Source organism: Urocitellus parryii, chromosome 6, assembly GCF_045843805.1.
Source record: "Urocitellus parryii isolate mUroPar1 chromosome 6, mUroPar1.hap1, whole genome shotgun sequence".
In the NCBI taxonomy this organism is placed as follows: Eukaryota; Metazoa; Chordata; class Mammalia; order Rodentia; family Sciuridae; genus Urocitellus; species Urocitellus parryii.
The window spans coordinates 117,483,617-117,495,291 of record NC_135536.1 but is presented as its reverse complement, the minus strand read 5'-3'; the positions used below and the strand labels follow the sequence as shown (position 1 = coordinate 117,495,291).

At 51.9% G+C, this 11,675-nt stretch overlaps 1 protein-coding gene across 1 annotated transcript in view; it reads right to left on the bottom strand.

Moving 5' to 3' along the window:
- Positions 1-722: 722 nt before the first annotated feature.
- Ccdc33 (coiled-coil domain containing 33) overlaps positions 723-11,675 on the bottom strand; it is a 105,645-nt gene continuing 94,692 nt past the window's right edge. Inside the window, exons 13-20 of the mRNA XM_026387736.1 lie at positions 5,145-5,307; positions 4,772-4,863; positions 4,453-4,584; positions 4,271-4,364; positions 3,395-3,561; positions 2,330-2,416; positions 1,855-1,968; positions 723-848 (exon numbers count right to left, since the gene is read on the bottom strand). Coding sequence (XP_026243521.1) covers positions 723-848; positions 1,855-1,968; positions 2,330-2,416; positions 3,395-3,561; positions 4,271-4,364; positions 4,453-4,584; positions 4,772-4,863; positions 5,145-5,307 — 975 coding nt within the window. The remainder of the gene's footprint in view (positions 849-1,854; positions 1,969-2,329; positions 2,417-3,394; positions 3,562-4,270; positions 4,365-4,452; positions 4,585-4,771; positions 4,864-5,144; positions 5,308-11,675) is intronic.

Here is an 11,675-nt window from a genome sequence, read left to right as displayed (position 1 = left end):
TGATTCCTTTCTCTTCTCTGGGCTGGAGTCATCTTTAACTCATAAAAATGTGTCAGTGCTGGAAATGGCCTCACCATCAAAGATGTCCAGATCTGCCTGAGATAGATGAAGAAACTGAAGTTCTAAGAGGTTCAAGTCATCCAAGTTTACCCATGATGCTTGTGGCCAGAACCTGGGCCTGTTGACTCTATGAGGACTTCTTCCTGAGTCCCGTCTGCCTTCCCATCTCTGGCTGCATTTGGACATAATCTAGCCAGCTCATTCTCACCCTGGTTGACAGGAGGACTTCCAAGTTTTTCCCCTTCCCTAAACATCTGATGAACCAAACTCAAAAAAAGAAAAAAGAAAGGATTTCTGACAGAATAGATACTTGGGCAGGTGGGAAGTCCCCGTCTTCCTCTTGTCTGCAAACAGAGCTGGTTTCCAGTGGCCTCACTTCCTCTGGCAGTTCAGGAGGGTCCTACCTCCTTGGTGCCTCTTCTCACCACCCTCCGGGGTTCATTATGGCCTTTGGCTTTCTGAAGATGCCAGCTCCTACATCAGGCTGGAGATTATATGGCTGCTGCAGAGGGAGGGCTTAGGACCAGAGTGGGGTCTGGGAGGAAGAAGTGGAGGCCCCAGGCTACCTTGCTTCAGGAAAGAGGCGAAAGCTCACTGAGGTACAACATTTAATAAAGTCATCTTTGAGGGGTGGGGTGAGACTCCTCAGCATGCGGGAAGGCTCAGGCCTGCTGGGAGTTGGAGATATTCTGATGGTTCGAGGGCCTGTTGAGCTGCTTGTCTTGGTTGGACTGTGCAGTCTCCAGCTTTGAGGGCCGCCTGAGATCCTTGGAGTTGGTTGAGCCATTCTGTGGTAGGCAAAGCACGGCCGCCAGTGAGTATACTTCTGTCCCCAGGGGTAACCTGTTCTAGGGCATCTTGCCTGGTAAGGCAAGGATCCAAAACCCAGTGGGCTGTGACTTCCCAAAGATTTTCTAGACCCATTTGATCACAGCATGGAACACCTAAGTCTGCAGGGCTCAGGTGAGTTTCAAAGGTGGCCCTGTGTTCCCTGTCAGTCCCATTCTCAGGTCCTTCTCAGGAGCTGTGGAGCCTCAGCCATGAGCACAGAACAGATGGCTTAAGAGCAGAAGAAATCAGGATCTTGGTTTTGGGGGCCAGTGTCCCTAGAGCTAAGCTTGAGGGACATCTGTGAGTAGGCCTTGGGAGCCTACAGCAGCATTATGATTACTCCAAAAGGGTGGCTGATGGGAGGGAGAACCTTGGGACTGGGAGTTGGGTGGGTGTAGGGGTACAAGCTACTCTGTCCATGAGCAAAACCTGTCCTGGACAACCAGATATGGGGGCACAGCCTGTAATCTCAGTGACTTAGGAGGCTGAAGCAGGAGGATCATAAGTTTGAGGCCAGCCTCAGCAATTTAGAGAGAATCCCATCTCAAAATAAAAATTTAAAAAGGGCTGAGAATGTAGTTCAGTGATACAGTGCCCTGGGGCTAAATCCCTGGTACCACAAAAACAAAACAAAACAGTCCTAGAGTACTGGCAGTGCCAGGATGTTTCAGAAATGCCCACATGGGCTGCCCCTTATCTCTAGTCATCTCCTCCTTGAATTTCACAATAATATGTTGGGGAAGGGGTAGTTTTGGCTGGGGTTTCTATTCCCCTAGACAGGTGGGGAAACTGAGGCCACACAAGGGCTTCTGTTGGGAACAGAGCAGGAACTTCAGCCCAGGACTTCTGACGCTCAGCCCAGGAGCTGGTCTCTCAAGTTTTTTTCAGTGATCAGTGATTTGGGTGGGGGTGGGTGGCTCTAACACTTGAGCCCCCACAAGCTCCTCTGAAGGGGTCACTTACAGGCTGGTTTACGATGATAGGTTCTGAGGGGGGCCCAAAGCCGTGTTCTTGCTCCTGTAGCCGTGTGGCCAAGTCCTGTTTTTCTCGTCCCCAGCGTCGAGCTGAGTCCTCTAACTGCAGATATGAAGAGGGCAGCTGGAGAACCAGTGGGCAGTAGGGCCCATCTCTGAGACCCAGGACAGCCAGACCCCGAGCATTTTCTCTGAGCAGAAAGCCAAGCTCTGGGCAAGAGACTTCAGGGGTAGAAGGGACAGCGAGAGGGAAAGATAGATACCTTCTCTGTATCCCAACAACATACTGAGTGAGTCCTGACTTGGGGTTCACACTGGGCCTTCACTCTGACCATGGCTGCACACTGGACTCTGATGCTGGTCATAGACTGACCCTAGATCCTGGACATACACTGAGCACCCATCCTGGCCACACACTGATTAGAGAGCCTACGTAGTCTCATCAACCCCTGCACCTCACCCACCTGGCTTTCCAGGGATAAGATCCGGCTCTGAGCCCGTTCCAGCTTAGCCAGGAGATTAAATTTATCTGAATTACTGGCAAGAAGATCCTATGGGCAAAGCAAAAAACTCATCAAGGCCCCAGCTTGTGAGGTGAGCTCAGGAAGCAGCAAGGCACTGAAGGAGAATCCAGCCAGGTTTGAGTTCCAACCAGCTCCCCACACAGAGCCTCAGACCGGGGCCCCTGGGCCCGACCCTCCTCCTGAAGTTCAGCATAGGCTGGGTGCGCGCTTTTTTCATAGCTATTTCTTCCATGATTTGGGGCATCTGAAGTTATTACGTATCAATTTTCAAGTGTGAAATGAATCAAGTGGCTCCTGTGAATGCACAGAAGACAGTTCAGCAGGGAATCTTTTGATAGGGGGAAAACATCTGTGAAGGGAGGGCTCCCCAACCCCCACACTTTACCTGAATGTCCGTGCATCAGGGTTCCCAAATAGAACTCACCTCCTGCAAGTCCTGGGATGAAGAGAATCACTCTCCTGTGTGCACCCCACCCTGACTATAATTCCATTTACAGTGGGGAACACCTGGAACCACCTGGGAAGTGGAGGGGGACTAGGCATCTCTAGGCCCTGGGACACCCACCTGTGCGGGCAAGGTCTCTGTGCACTTGGAGTGGCCTGGGCCATCTGTCTCTCGCAGCCTCTCTGCCAAGTCTCCACCTGCTCCCAACTCCCCAGGATCCACCTGGGATGGGGAAAAGGACTCTCCAAGGTTGCACCAATCCCAGGAAATACTGGGATCGGTGGAAGCAAGCCATGTCACAAAAGGAGTTAGGGATCGGTCAGGGGCTTGCTTTCTCCCAGGATGTAGGTATGGTAGAAGTTTTCAGATACATGCATTCCCAGGAGAAAAAGAGCAAGGCCTGAGAGCTCACGTTCCAGAATATGCCAGGCTCATGGGCAAAGTGGGAAGCCTAGCCTCCTGGTCTTAATCATCAACTTGGACCGTGCTGTGGATGACTACCGGACACCTGGTGACTGGCGCAGGTGGGTCAAGGCCAAGCCTGTACTGGTGGCTCTTACCGGCAGGGCCTGCTGCTGTAGAATGATGGGGCCCGTCTGGTGGCGGTTCTTTTCCAGCTCTTCCCGTAGCCTTGAGTTTTCTGCCAGTAGCACTGAGTAAACGTCAGTAGGCAGGTTCTCTCTTGTAGAACTCAGAGGAAGGCCAGGACCTGAGAGCAAAGGGAAGGCTGTGAACATGGGACACAGGTGTTCATGAGATGGGCTGTCTTGCCTCCATGTCCCAGCATTTTGTTCCATTCTGTCCTGGGAGACTACAGAGGCAGCACAGGGTAACCTCTTGCTTTGGACAGATCTGATATGGAGTCACCTCATTCTTTCTTATTCATCAGAGCCATCTCTGATTTGTGGCTCTGATTAGCACCGGTGGGGAAAAGAGATCATGGATTCTCAAAGTCTTTTTGTTTATTTGCTTTGCAGAGGCAGAATCTTTGAAGATATGGAGAGATGGGGAAATAATTCAAAGGGTTTTGGAGTTAAGGAGTTGGGAACTGATGTCCCAGGTAGCCCTCTTTGGGGGGAGTCCTAGTGCTCCTAGTTAGCAAGGATTCTCCAATCGATGGCCTGACTCACACAGTGTCCTGTCTTGTCCTAAGAGGCTCCCTGGCAAGAGGAGATAGCTCAGGGCATTCTGGAAGTGCCAAGTATCACACTAAGTGCTACTTTGGAACTAACCCTGACACCAGCTCCCCAACTGAGTGAGCGGGGGGTGGCGGGGTGGACTTCATCCTGGGTATCTCAGGCTCACAGATACAACTGAGCATGGTCTCTCTTTGAAGATTCTCCTTAAGCTCAGGGGACTTAGAAGGAGGAGCTCCAGGGGTGGGGCAAAATCTGGGGAGTCAATTCACTCACATCCACTTAGGGGTGCAGACCTACCAGGGTTGGGTTTCTTCTGCAGCTTGTTGGGTGGTGGGGTTTCTTTTCTGTCCCGTAGCCTGTCCTCTAGTACCTGCTCCATCTTCTGGATCACCTGGCAGGCAGAGCACGGAGGCTGGGCTAGCCTGGGGGTGCCACACCTTCCTATCTGAAGGCCCCCAGCTGGCAACCCCTGCACCTGCCTTCTCCTGGTGCCTCACAGTCTCCTCCAGCGCCTTCATCTTTATCAGCTTGTCCTGGTACCGCCTCAACTTCGCGTCCTGGAAATTCTGAGCCTGGCACAGGAGGAGCAACTCCTTCTCTCGATCATTTTTCTGTGTAGGGAGGGAAGGGGGAGAATGGGTGCCTGGGAGTCACTCTTGGCTGAGGGGGTCCACCCAGCCCCCTGCTGAATCCTCTGTGGGCTGGTCATTCTTCCCTCAACGCATCTTCTGCTCAGGACACGTCTCCTGATGCTGCCACCCAACTCCCTCCCCCTCTGCTCCGAAAGCCTCAGCTCACCCGGATCAGCTCGTTCTGCAGATGCTGCACCTTGTCCCTCAGCTTCCTCATGTCCAGCTCCTTCATCAGCAGCTTCTCCTTCACGGACATTGCTGGGACAGGCAGGGAGCTGGCTCAGGGTGGAGCCTCTCTTAGCTCAGATCAGCATAACTGGGGGCTTGCAACCAGACTGGATACTCCATCTCCCACCCCCGAGAGGACCAGCTGGGCAGGGACCCTTTGGGTGTCCGTGGGTGGCGTGTGCGGGGAAGTCTTGCTAGCTCAAGTCCAGCTGCATGCGTATCTGGGAAAAGCTTCCCACCACCCTATCTCCAATCCAGAGCCTTGGCCCAGACAAGATTCTGGATGCCTTTAGTGGCCTGTACATCCTCACCCAGGTCTGAGGCTTCATCTTTGGTCTGCCCCTCTTCTACTTCCTGCTGGGTCAGGTGGCTTCTCAGCCTCCGGTTCTCCCACTCTAAGTTGCTGGCCTGTTTTCGCAGTAACAGGATGTCCTCTGCCATCTTCTGCATGGCCCGCTGGTAGTTGTTCATCTCCTGTGGATGCCAGAGTCTAGAGCTGAGTCCCTGGCCCCACAGTTCCATCCCACATATATGCCTTTATTTGGGAGTCAGTGGGGCTATTTCAAGGACCATGAGCCACATGAGTCCCAACCTGTGACTCCAAGTTTTAGCATCTCCCTTGAGGGCTGGTTATGACTTGCTCCCTATCCCTTCTGGCTGCATTAGGGATGCTGCACTAATGTGCTTTCCCAGGGGCCACATCAATTCCTGTGATGCAAGCTCAGGGGGAAACCCAAGGCTCAGACACCAGATGAGAAAGCTAATGGGCAGCAGACTTGAAAGGATCAGGGCCGTGTTTCCAGAGTCTGGCCAAATAATAACCACTCCTTTGCCTCCTCCTTCTTCCTTTCCCCTAATATTGCTGATCCCAGGGAAGAGCCTCTTAGAAATAACACTAAGTGCTACTTCGGAGCTAACCCTGACACTAGCTCCCCAACTAGCCTAGCAGTCAGGAAGGGACACAGGCAGGACTGGAAGACTCAGATGAGGTCAGGATTAAGGTCAAAATGCAGCTACAAGATGTGAGGCCAGGAAGCAGACACAGTTAAGAAGTTAGAAATAACAATAACACTCATATCTGAGGTTCATTGAGCATCTACTTTGTTCTAGGCCTCCTTCTAAGTGTTTTATGTGGCCTCCCTCATGTAAGCCTATGAGGGTGGGTACTGTTACCATTTTACAGGTGAGAAAACCAAGGCTCAGAAAGGTAAATAACCTGCTCAGTGATAAAAACGAATGTATGGCTGAGCCAGCATCTGAAATCCAGGCCTGTTGGCCCTTGAGTCTGCTCTTAAACACTGTTCAACCCTGTCATGAGGCTCCCACCCATGAATACCTCCCGCTATAATGAGAAGTGATAAAATCAAGCTATAAACAAGAATTATTTTTCTGATCCCAATTTGGAAATACTTTCATGTCTTCCCAAATATGCACATGAAAAATTAATAAGATATATTTGTATGTATTTGCTTTATAATCAGAAATTGCTTACTTACTATTATTTATTTTTAAAATTATGGAGTTTCTTAAACCTAAGTAGCACAAAATCTAAATGCATAAAACCAGAAGTATCCAGATAGAGGGAGTAGAACTGGGTTGGGAAGGGAAGTTTGCTGAGCCCTGGTGGCCTGTGGGCTTCCTGAAGCTATAGGAGGCCTTGCCCATGGGGTGGGAGCTTATGGGCCTGCAGGCTCCTAAACCCCCAGCAAGCAGATTTTCCCCAACTCCCACCTGGGCCCCCTGCTGCTTGGGGATATGGCCTGGCTTCCCAGCCATTGCCTTCCACCTGCTGCTGGAGGCCACTGTCTTCTGGGGGAGGAGTCCTCAGACACAGGGGATCATCAGACACCACTTGTCACCTGCTACTGTCTAGCTTTCTGGCTGGACTCCCTCTAACTGTTATGAGAGCTGGGTCTATCTTCCTAGCACCTGCTCCTGCTGTATTCCAGGTCTTGGCTTCTCTAGATCTGTCCATCTGGCGTCCCCAGTCAGCATGTTAACCCGGATGTTCAGCCCTGGGACTGCACACAGACAAAATTTGTGGCCAGGTCCAGATTGGAAGCCCAATATGGCTACTGACAGATTGTGTAATTCAGAACTTCCTGAGCTTGAGAGTCCTCAAATGGGAGACACCTGGGTTTGCTGAGAGCCTTGGAGTGGGTGTGTGAAGCCCCTGGCTTGGTCCCTGTCCAGCCATCTCTCATTTGGAGGTACTGTTCTTATCCCATCCCATTTTGGTTTTATGGATGTTTAGTCAGACCCTTGCTTCCCCCTTGCTCCCCTAGCCTCCTTTGCCCACTCCTCTGCTGAGATCTAAGTCTTCAGTTTATGGCAGCTCATGACTGACAGGGGTTTGGAGGCCCAGTACACTGGCTGGAGAAGGCCCATCACATTTCAGCAAAAGAAATCGCTCTCCTCCATTCTTTCCCAGGTCTGGTCCAACCTCTTATCATGTCTGCTCTGGACAATTACAACAGCATCCAAACAGGTTTCTTGGATTTTAGGGTTTTCTCCTTCACACACACATATGCGTGCACACACACACACACACACACACACACACACACACACACACACGTGCTGTTCAAGGATGCTCATTGCAGTTCAGCTTAGGTCTGCTTAGCTTCTATTCTATAGGCAGTAATTACAAAGAATGGCCTAAAATTAATTGTGCCAACACAGAGATGGCTATTCTCTGTTGTGAAATGAAAAGAACATGAGGGAGCTGGGAACGGTGGCACACACCTATAATCCGAGCTGCTTGGGAGGCTGAGGCAGGAGGATAGTGAGTTCAAAGCCTGCCTCAGCAACCTAGTGAGGTCTTAAGCAACTCATTGAGATCCTGTCTCTAGATAAAATATAAAAAGCATTTTTGGGGGTGCTGGGGCTGTGGCTCAACGATAGAGCGCTCACCTCGCACGTGCGAGGCCTTGGGTTCGATCCTCAGCACCACATAAAAATAAATAAATAAAATAAAGGTATTGTGTCCAACTACAACTAAAAAATAAATATGAAAAAAAAAGGAGTGAGGACATGGCTCAATGGTTAAGTGCCCCCGAATTCAATCCCCCGTATAAAAAAAAAAAAAAATGAGCATGAAGGAAGAGATGCTCCCATCCAGAACTTGGTGTGTGTGTGTTGTGTACGGGAGAAAGGGCTGCCAGCCTCTTGGCCCACCCCTTGAGTCTGATTCATTCAGGGAAGTGTCCTCTCTAAGAGCCCACTGTTCTCCAACTCCAGTCTGGGGTGGGGGTGGGGGGTTGGTTAAGCAGAGCTCTGTAATAATTAACACCCCTTTGACAGATGAAGAAAGTTGAGGCCCAGAGCAAGAAAGGAAGTGACAGAGTAAGAGCTGGGCTTCTGGTGGGGGGGCTCCCCCTCAGCCAGATGGAGCCTGCTGGAGGAGGGGGCAATGGGTCCAGTGGATCTCCATCCCTGAAGGCTGGCCCTGTCCTCCTCCACAGGCCCCCATCCCCCCACCCCCAGCCTGGCTGCTCCAGGGGAATGGAGTAACCCCTTGGCCTTGGCTCACTACTCTGCCTGGCCCATCCTCCTCAGCTGAGCAGAGGATCTTGGGCAACCCAGCTGAGGTGGGAGGCCACAGCCCACAGGGCAGCCCTGACCTCTCCCTACAGCCTGAAGCCAGGTTGGCCTTCAGGGCCATGCTCTGCGTCACAGCTTAGCCTTGAGATCACACAGGACACCATGTCCCAGATTCTCCCTGTGGTCCATCCCACTGAGCCATCTGCTTCCTTTCTTCCCCAGATGTCAGTCTGCTGGGGGTGCGGCTGACTTCTCTCTGGGCTGGCACATTGTAGAATGAAACGAACATGAGGGAGCTGGGAGTGGTGGCACACACCTGTAATCCCAGCTGCTTGGAAGGCTGAGGCAGGGTTAATGACCCTAAAATCCAAAGCCATCATGCCTGATCCTGGAGCACCCACTGCACCTACCTTACCCACTGACACCCCCATGACCAGGACCCAGCCCTCAGAGCTTGCTGAGAGGAGAAATGGCAGAGGCCTCGATTTAAGCTGGTCAATGGCCACTGAGTGCTAGCAGCCTTTGCCACACTTGTACCACTTCTTTGGCTCTGAAAAGGTGGCAGCTGTCCTCTAAGCCTGTTGTCCTCAAGTGGGATGGGAAAATCACTTCCTTCAAGGTTACTCTAGAGTGACAGGACATGAGATGAGCTGGCTCCTAGGTGCCTCCCTTTTGAATGAGCCCTTTTGAATGAATTTTTTTTTTTTTTTTTTTTGGTACCAGGGATTGAACCCGGTGGCACTTAACCACTGAGCCACATCCCCAGCATTTTAAAATATTTTGTTTAAAGACGGGGTCTTGCTGAGTTGCTTAGGGCCTTGCTAAGTTGCTGAGGCTGGCTTTGAACTTGAGATCCTCCTGCCTCAGCTTCCAGAGTCACTGGGATTACAGGTGTGCACCATCAATGATTTTTTTTAAAAAAAAATTATTCTTATAATAGCCCTGGGGCACTGAGTACAAAAAGTATGCTCATGGGATTACTCCCATTTTACAGGCTCCAAAGCCCAGTTTCCAGTGAGGTTGAAAGGTAGGGATTATCTCTTACAAGAGCCTGAAGAGGACAATGCTTAACTCCCTCCCTCCCAAATAAGAAGCTCTATGGCGGAATCTAAGGCCCATTACCAAGTGGGGGCTTTCAAATATACCTGTGGCCACTACCAACCATGTCGAGCAGAAAGACCCGTATGCCCTCAGTGTGCAGATGAGGAAACTGAGGCTGGTAATAGCATTCTCAAGGTTTCAGAGATTCAGTTATAAAGCCTACATCAGAAGCAGCACAATAAACAGGGTCAACACTTAAAGAGTGCCACTGAGTGCCAGGTCTGTGCCATGGAGCACAGTTGAGCCCAGAATTTCTCTGCCTGTAGTGGTCTTCTCTCTACACTGAGAGATTGTAGGAAGTATCTATAACAGAGGGGGTTAGAGGAGGCTCTGCTTCCTGGAGGTGGCGATGACTTGAGCTGGCTCTTGGATGAGTAGGTGTTATGTGGGGGGGTGGGGGTTGAGGGCTCTCAGGTGGAAAGACCATGGCAAAGGCAAAGATGTGGGAATGTGTGACGAGGGACAAGGCAGGTGAGCTACTGGAGGGTAGAGTGTGGGGAAGGGAGGTGGATGCGACTGGAGAAGCAGCAGGACAGGCCAAAGAAGGCAGGTCTCCATCTTGCAAGCTGACCAAAGGCCAAAGCCAGACAGGGTGGGCTAAGACCCTTCTGGATGCCCAGAACTAAGGACAGACGGGGGAGACGAAGGCCAAGAGCAATGTGCAGGGTGAGACACAAAGGGACCCTCACTGGGCAGAGGCAGTGGGCATGAAGATGGGGGAAGGGGCTGCCCATGAGGACTGAGCACAGCAGAGGGTGTGCAGGGGTCGAGGGCTGAGAGGTGGGAAGACAGGCCCCCAGGAAGTGACATTGGAGTCTTGGGGAAGGGAGCAGATCTTCAGAATCAGGGCGGGGAGGTGAAGGAGGGTTAGGAGCCCTCAAGATGGGGCAATTGCCAGAGAGGTAGGAGGAAAGGGGGCGGGAGCAGGCTGACCAAGCCAGAGTGCAGAGAGCTTCCTAAGGGAGGCTGGAGTGGGCACAGAGGGTGGGCATGAGGCTGCACCAGGCCGCTGGGTTTTCTGAGCTGGGAACACACCCTCTTCCCTTCTTTGCCCTTCCCTAGGCAGCCACTCAATCTCTGCGCTTCCAGGCCCCCAAATCCACACTGGAAGCTCAGGTCACTTGTATGTGATTAGCCTCTTCAGCCAGCAGAGGGCAGCAGCCTCCCACGGATCTGGGCTTCAGCCTTCAGTCTCAAAACTGAGGCCCCCTGAGGCAGGCCCCACAACTTATGTTGCAGAGGAATGTGTGTACCGGGTGGGGAGGGTCTCACTCTCCAGCCCCCAGCACATATGTCCCTCTCCAGGGGATACAGCTGGCCTTTCCAGACTTCCTGCCCTGGAACTCCCATTTTAGAGGTTCTAAGGGATGTCTTCTGTTAAGAACCATCCATGAACCCCAGAGAGGTGCAGTGACTTGCCTGAGGTCACACAGTGCATCCTGAACCTCAGCTGGGTCCTCTGCCTTGTACCAGCCCCAGGGATGAGTGTGGAAGGAAGGGGTTTGGGATAAGACCCATCTCGAAGTTACCCCAACTCTTCCCGCCTGAGCAGCAGCAGGTGCCTGAGGCACAGCCTAAATCTTTGCAAACCAGACAAAATTCTATCCACCTAGCACCTGTTCTCTGTGTAGGCAGCCCCGGAGTGCCTTAATGACATACCTACCCTTTGTTGAATGTCTGTTTACCGACCAGGCCCTTATGGTTTATTTGTTTTGTTTTTGCCCTCTGATTGGAATGAGTCTGAAAGAGAGGCATTTCCACTCAACTTTGCTGAGCAGGGAGCTGGCCCTGGGGCCGGAAGGCCAGGTGGTCTGGTCAAGATTGCCTCATACATGAAGGGCATAACTGTGCCTGGACTTAGTCTCTAGGCATTTGTGGAGGGAGTGTCCTGTGGAGCCCAGTGTGGGGGGACTGGAACTACCATGTCCAAAGTGATAGGTAAGAAGCCACTTGACTTTCTGCTTTCACCAGGGACTGAGGTTACTTCTAGGCAAGATGCCCACTGGAGAGGGAAGGCGTGTCCATCCAGCCCATGAGCCATCCCATCCTCTCAGGTTTGTGAGGTGCCCTTAGAATTTATGGTGGCTGCTTTTCTGAGTCAGAAAGAGTCCTGCCCTTGGGCCTGGCCAGGCCTTGACTCTAAACAAGGCAGAGAGGCAATTCTACTTCCTCATGATATCCCTCTGCTCCTGATCAGC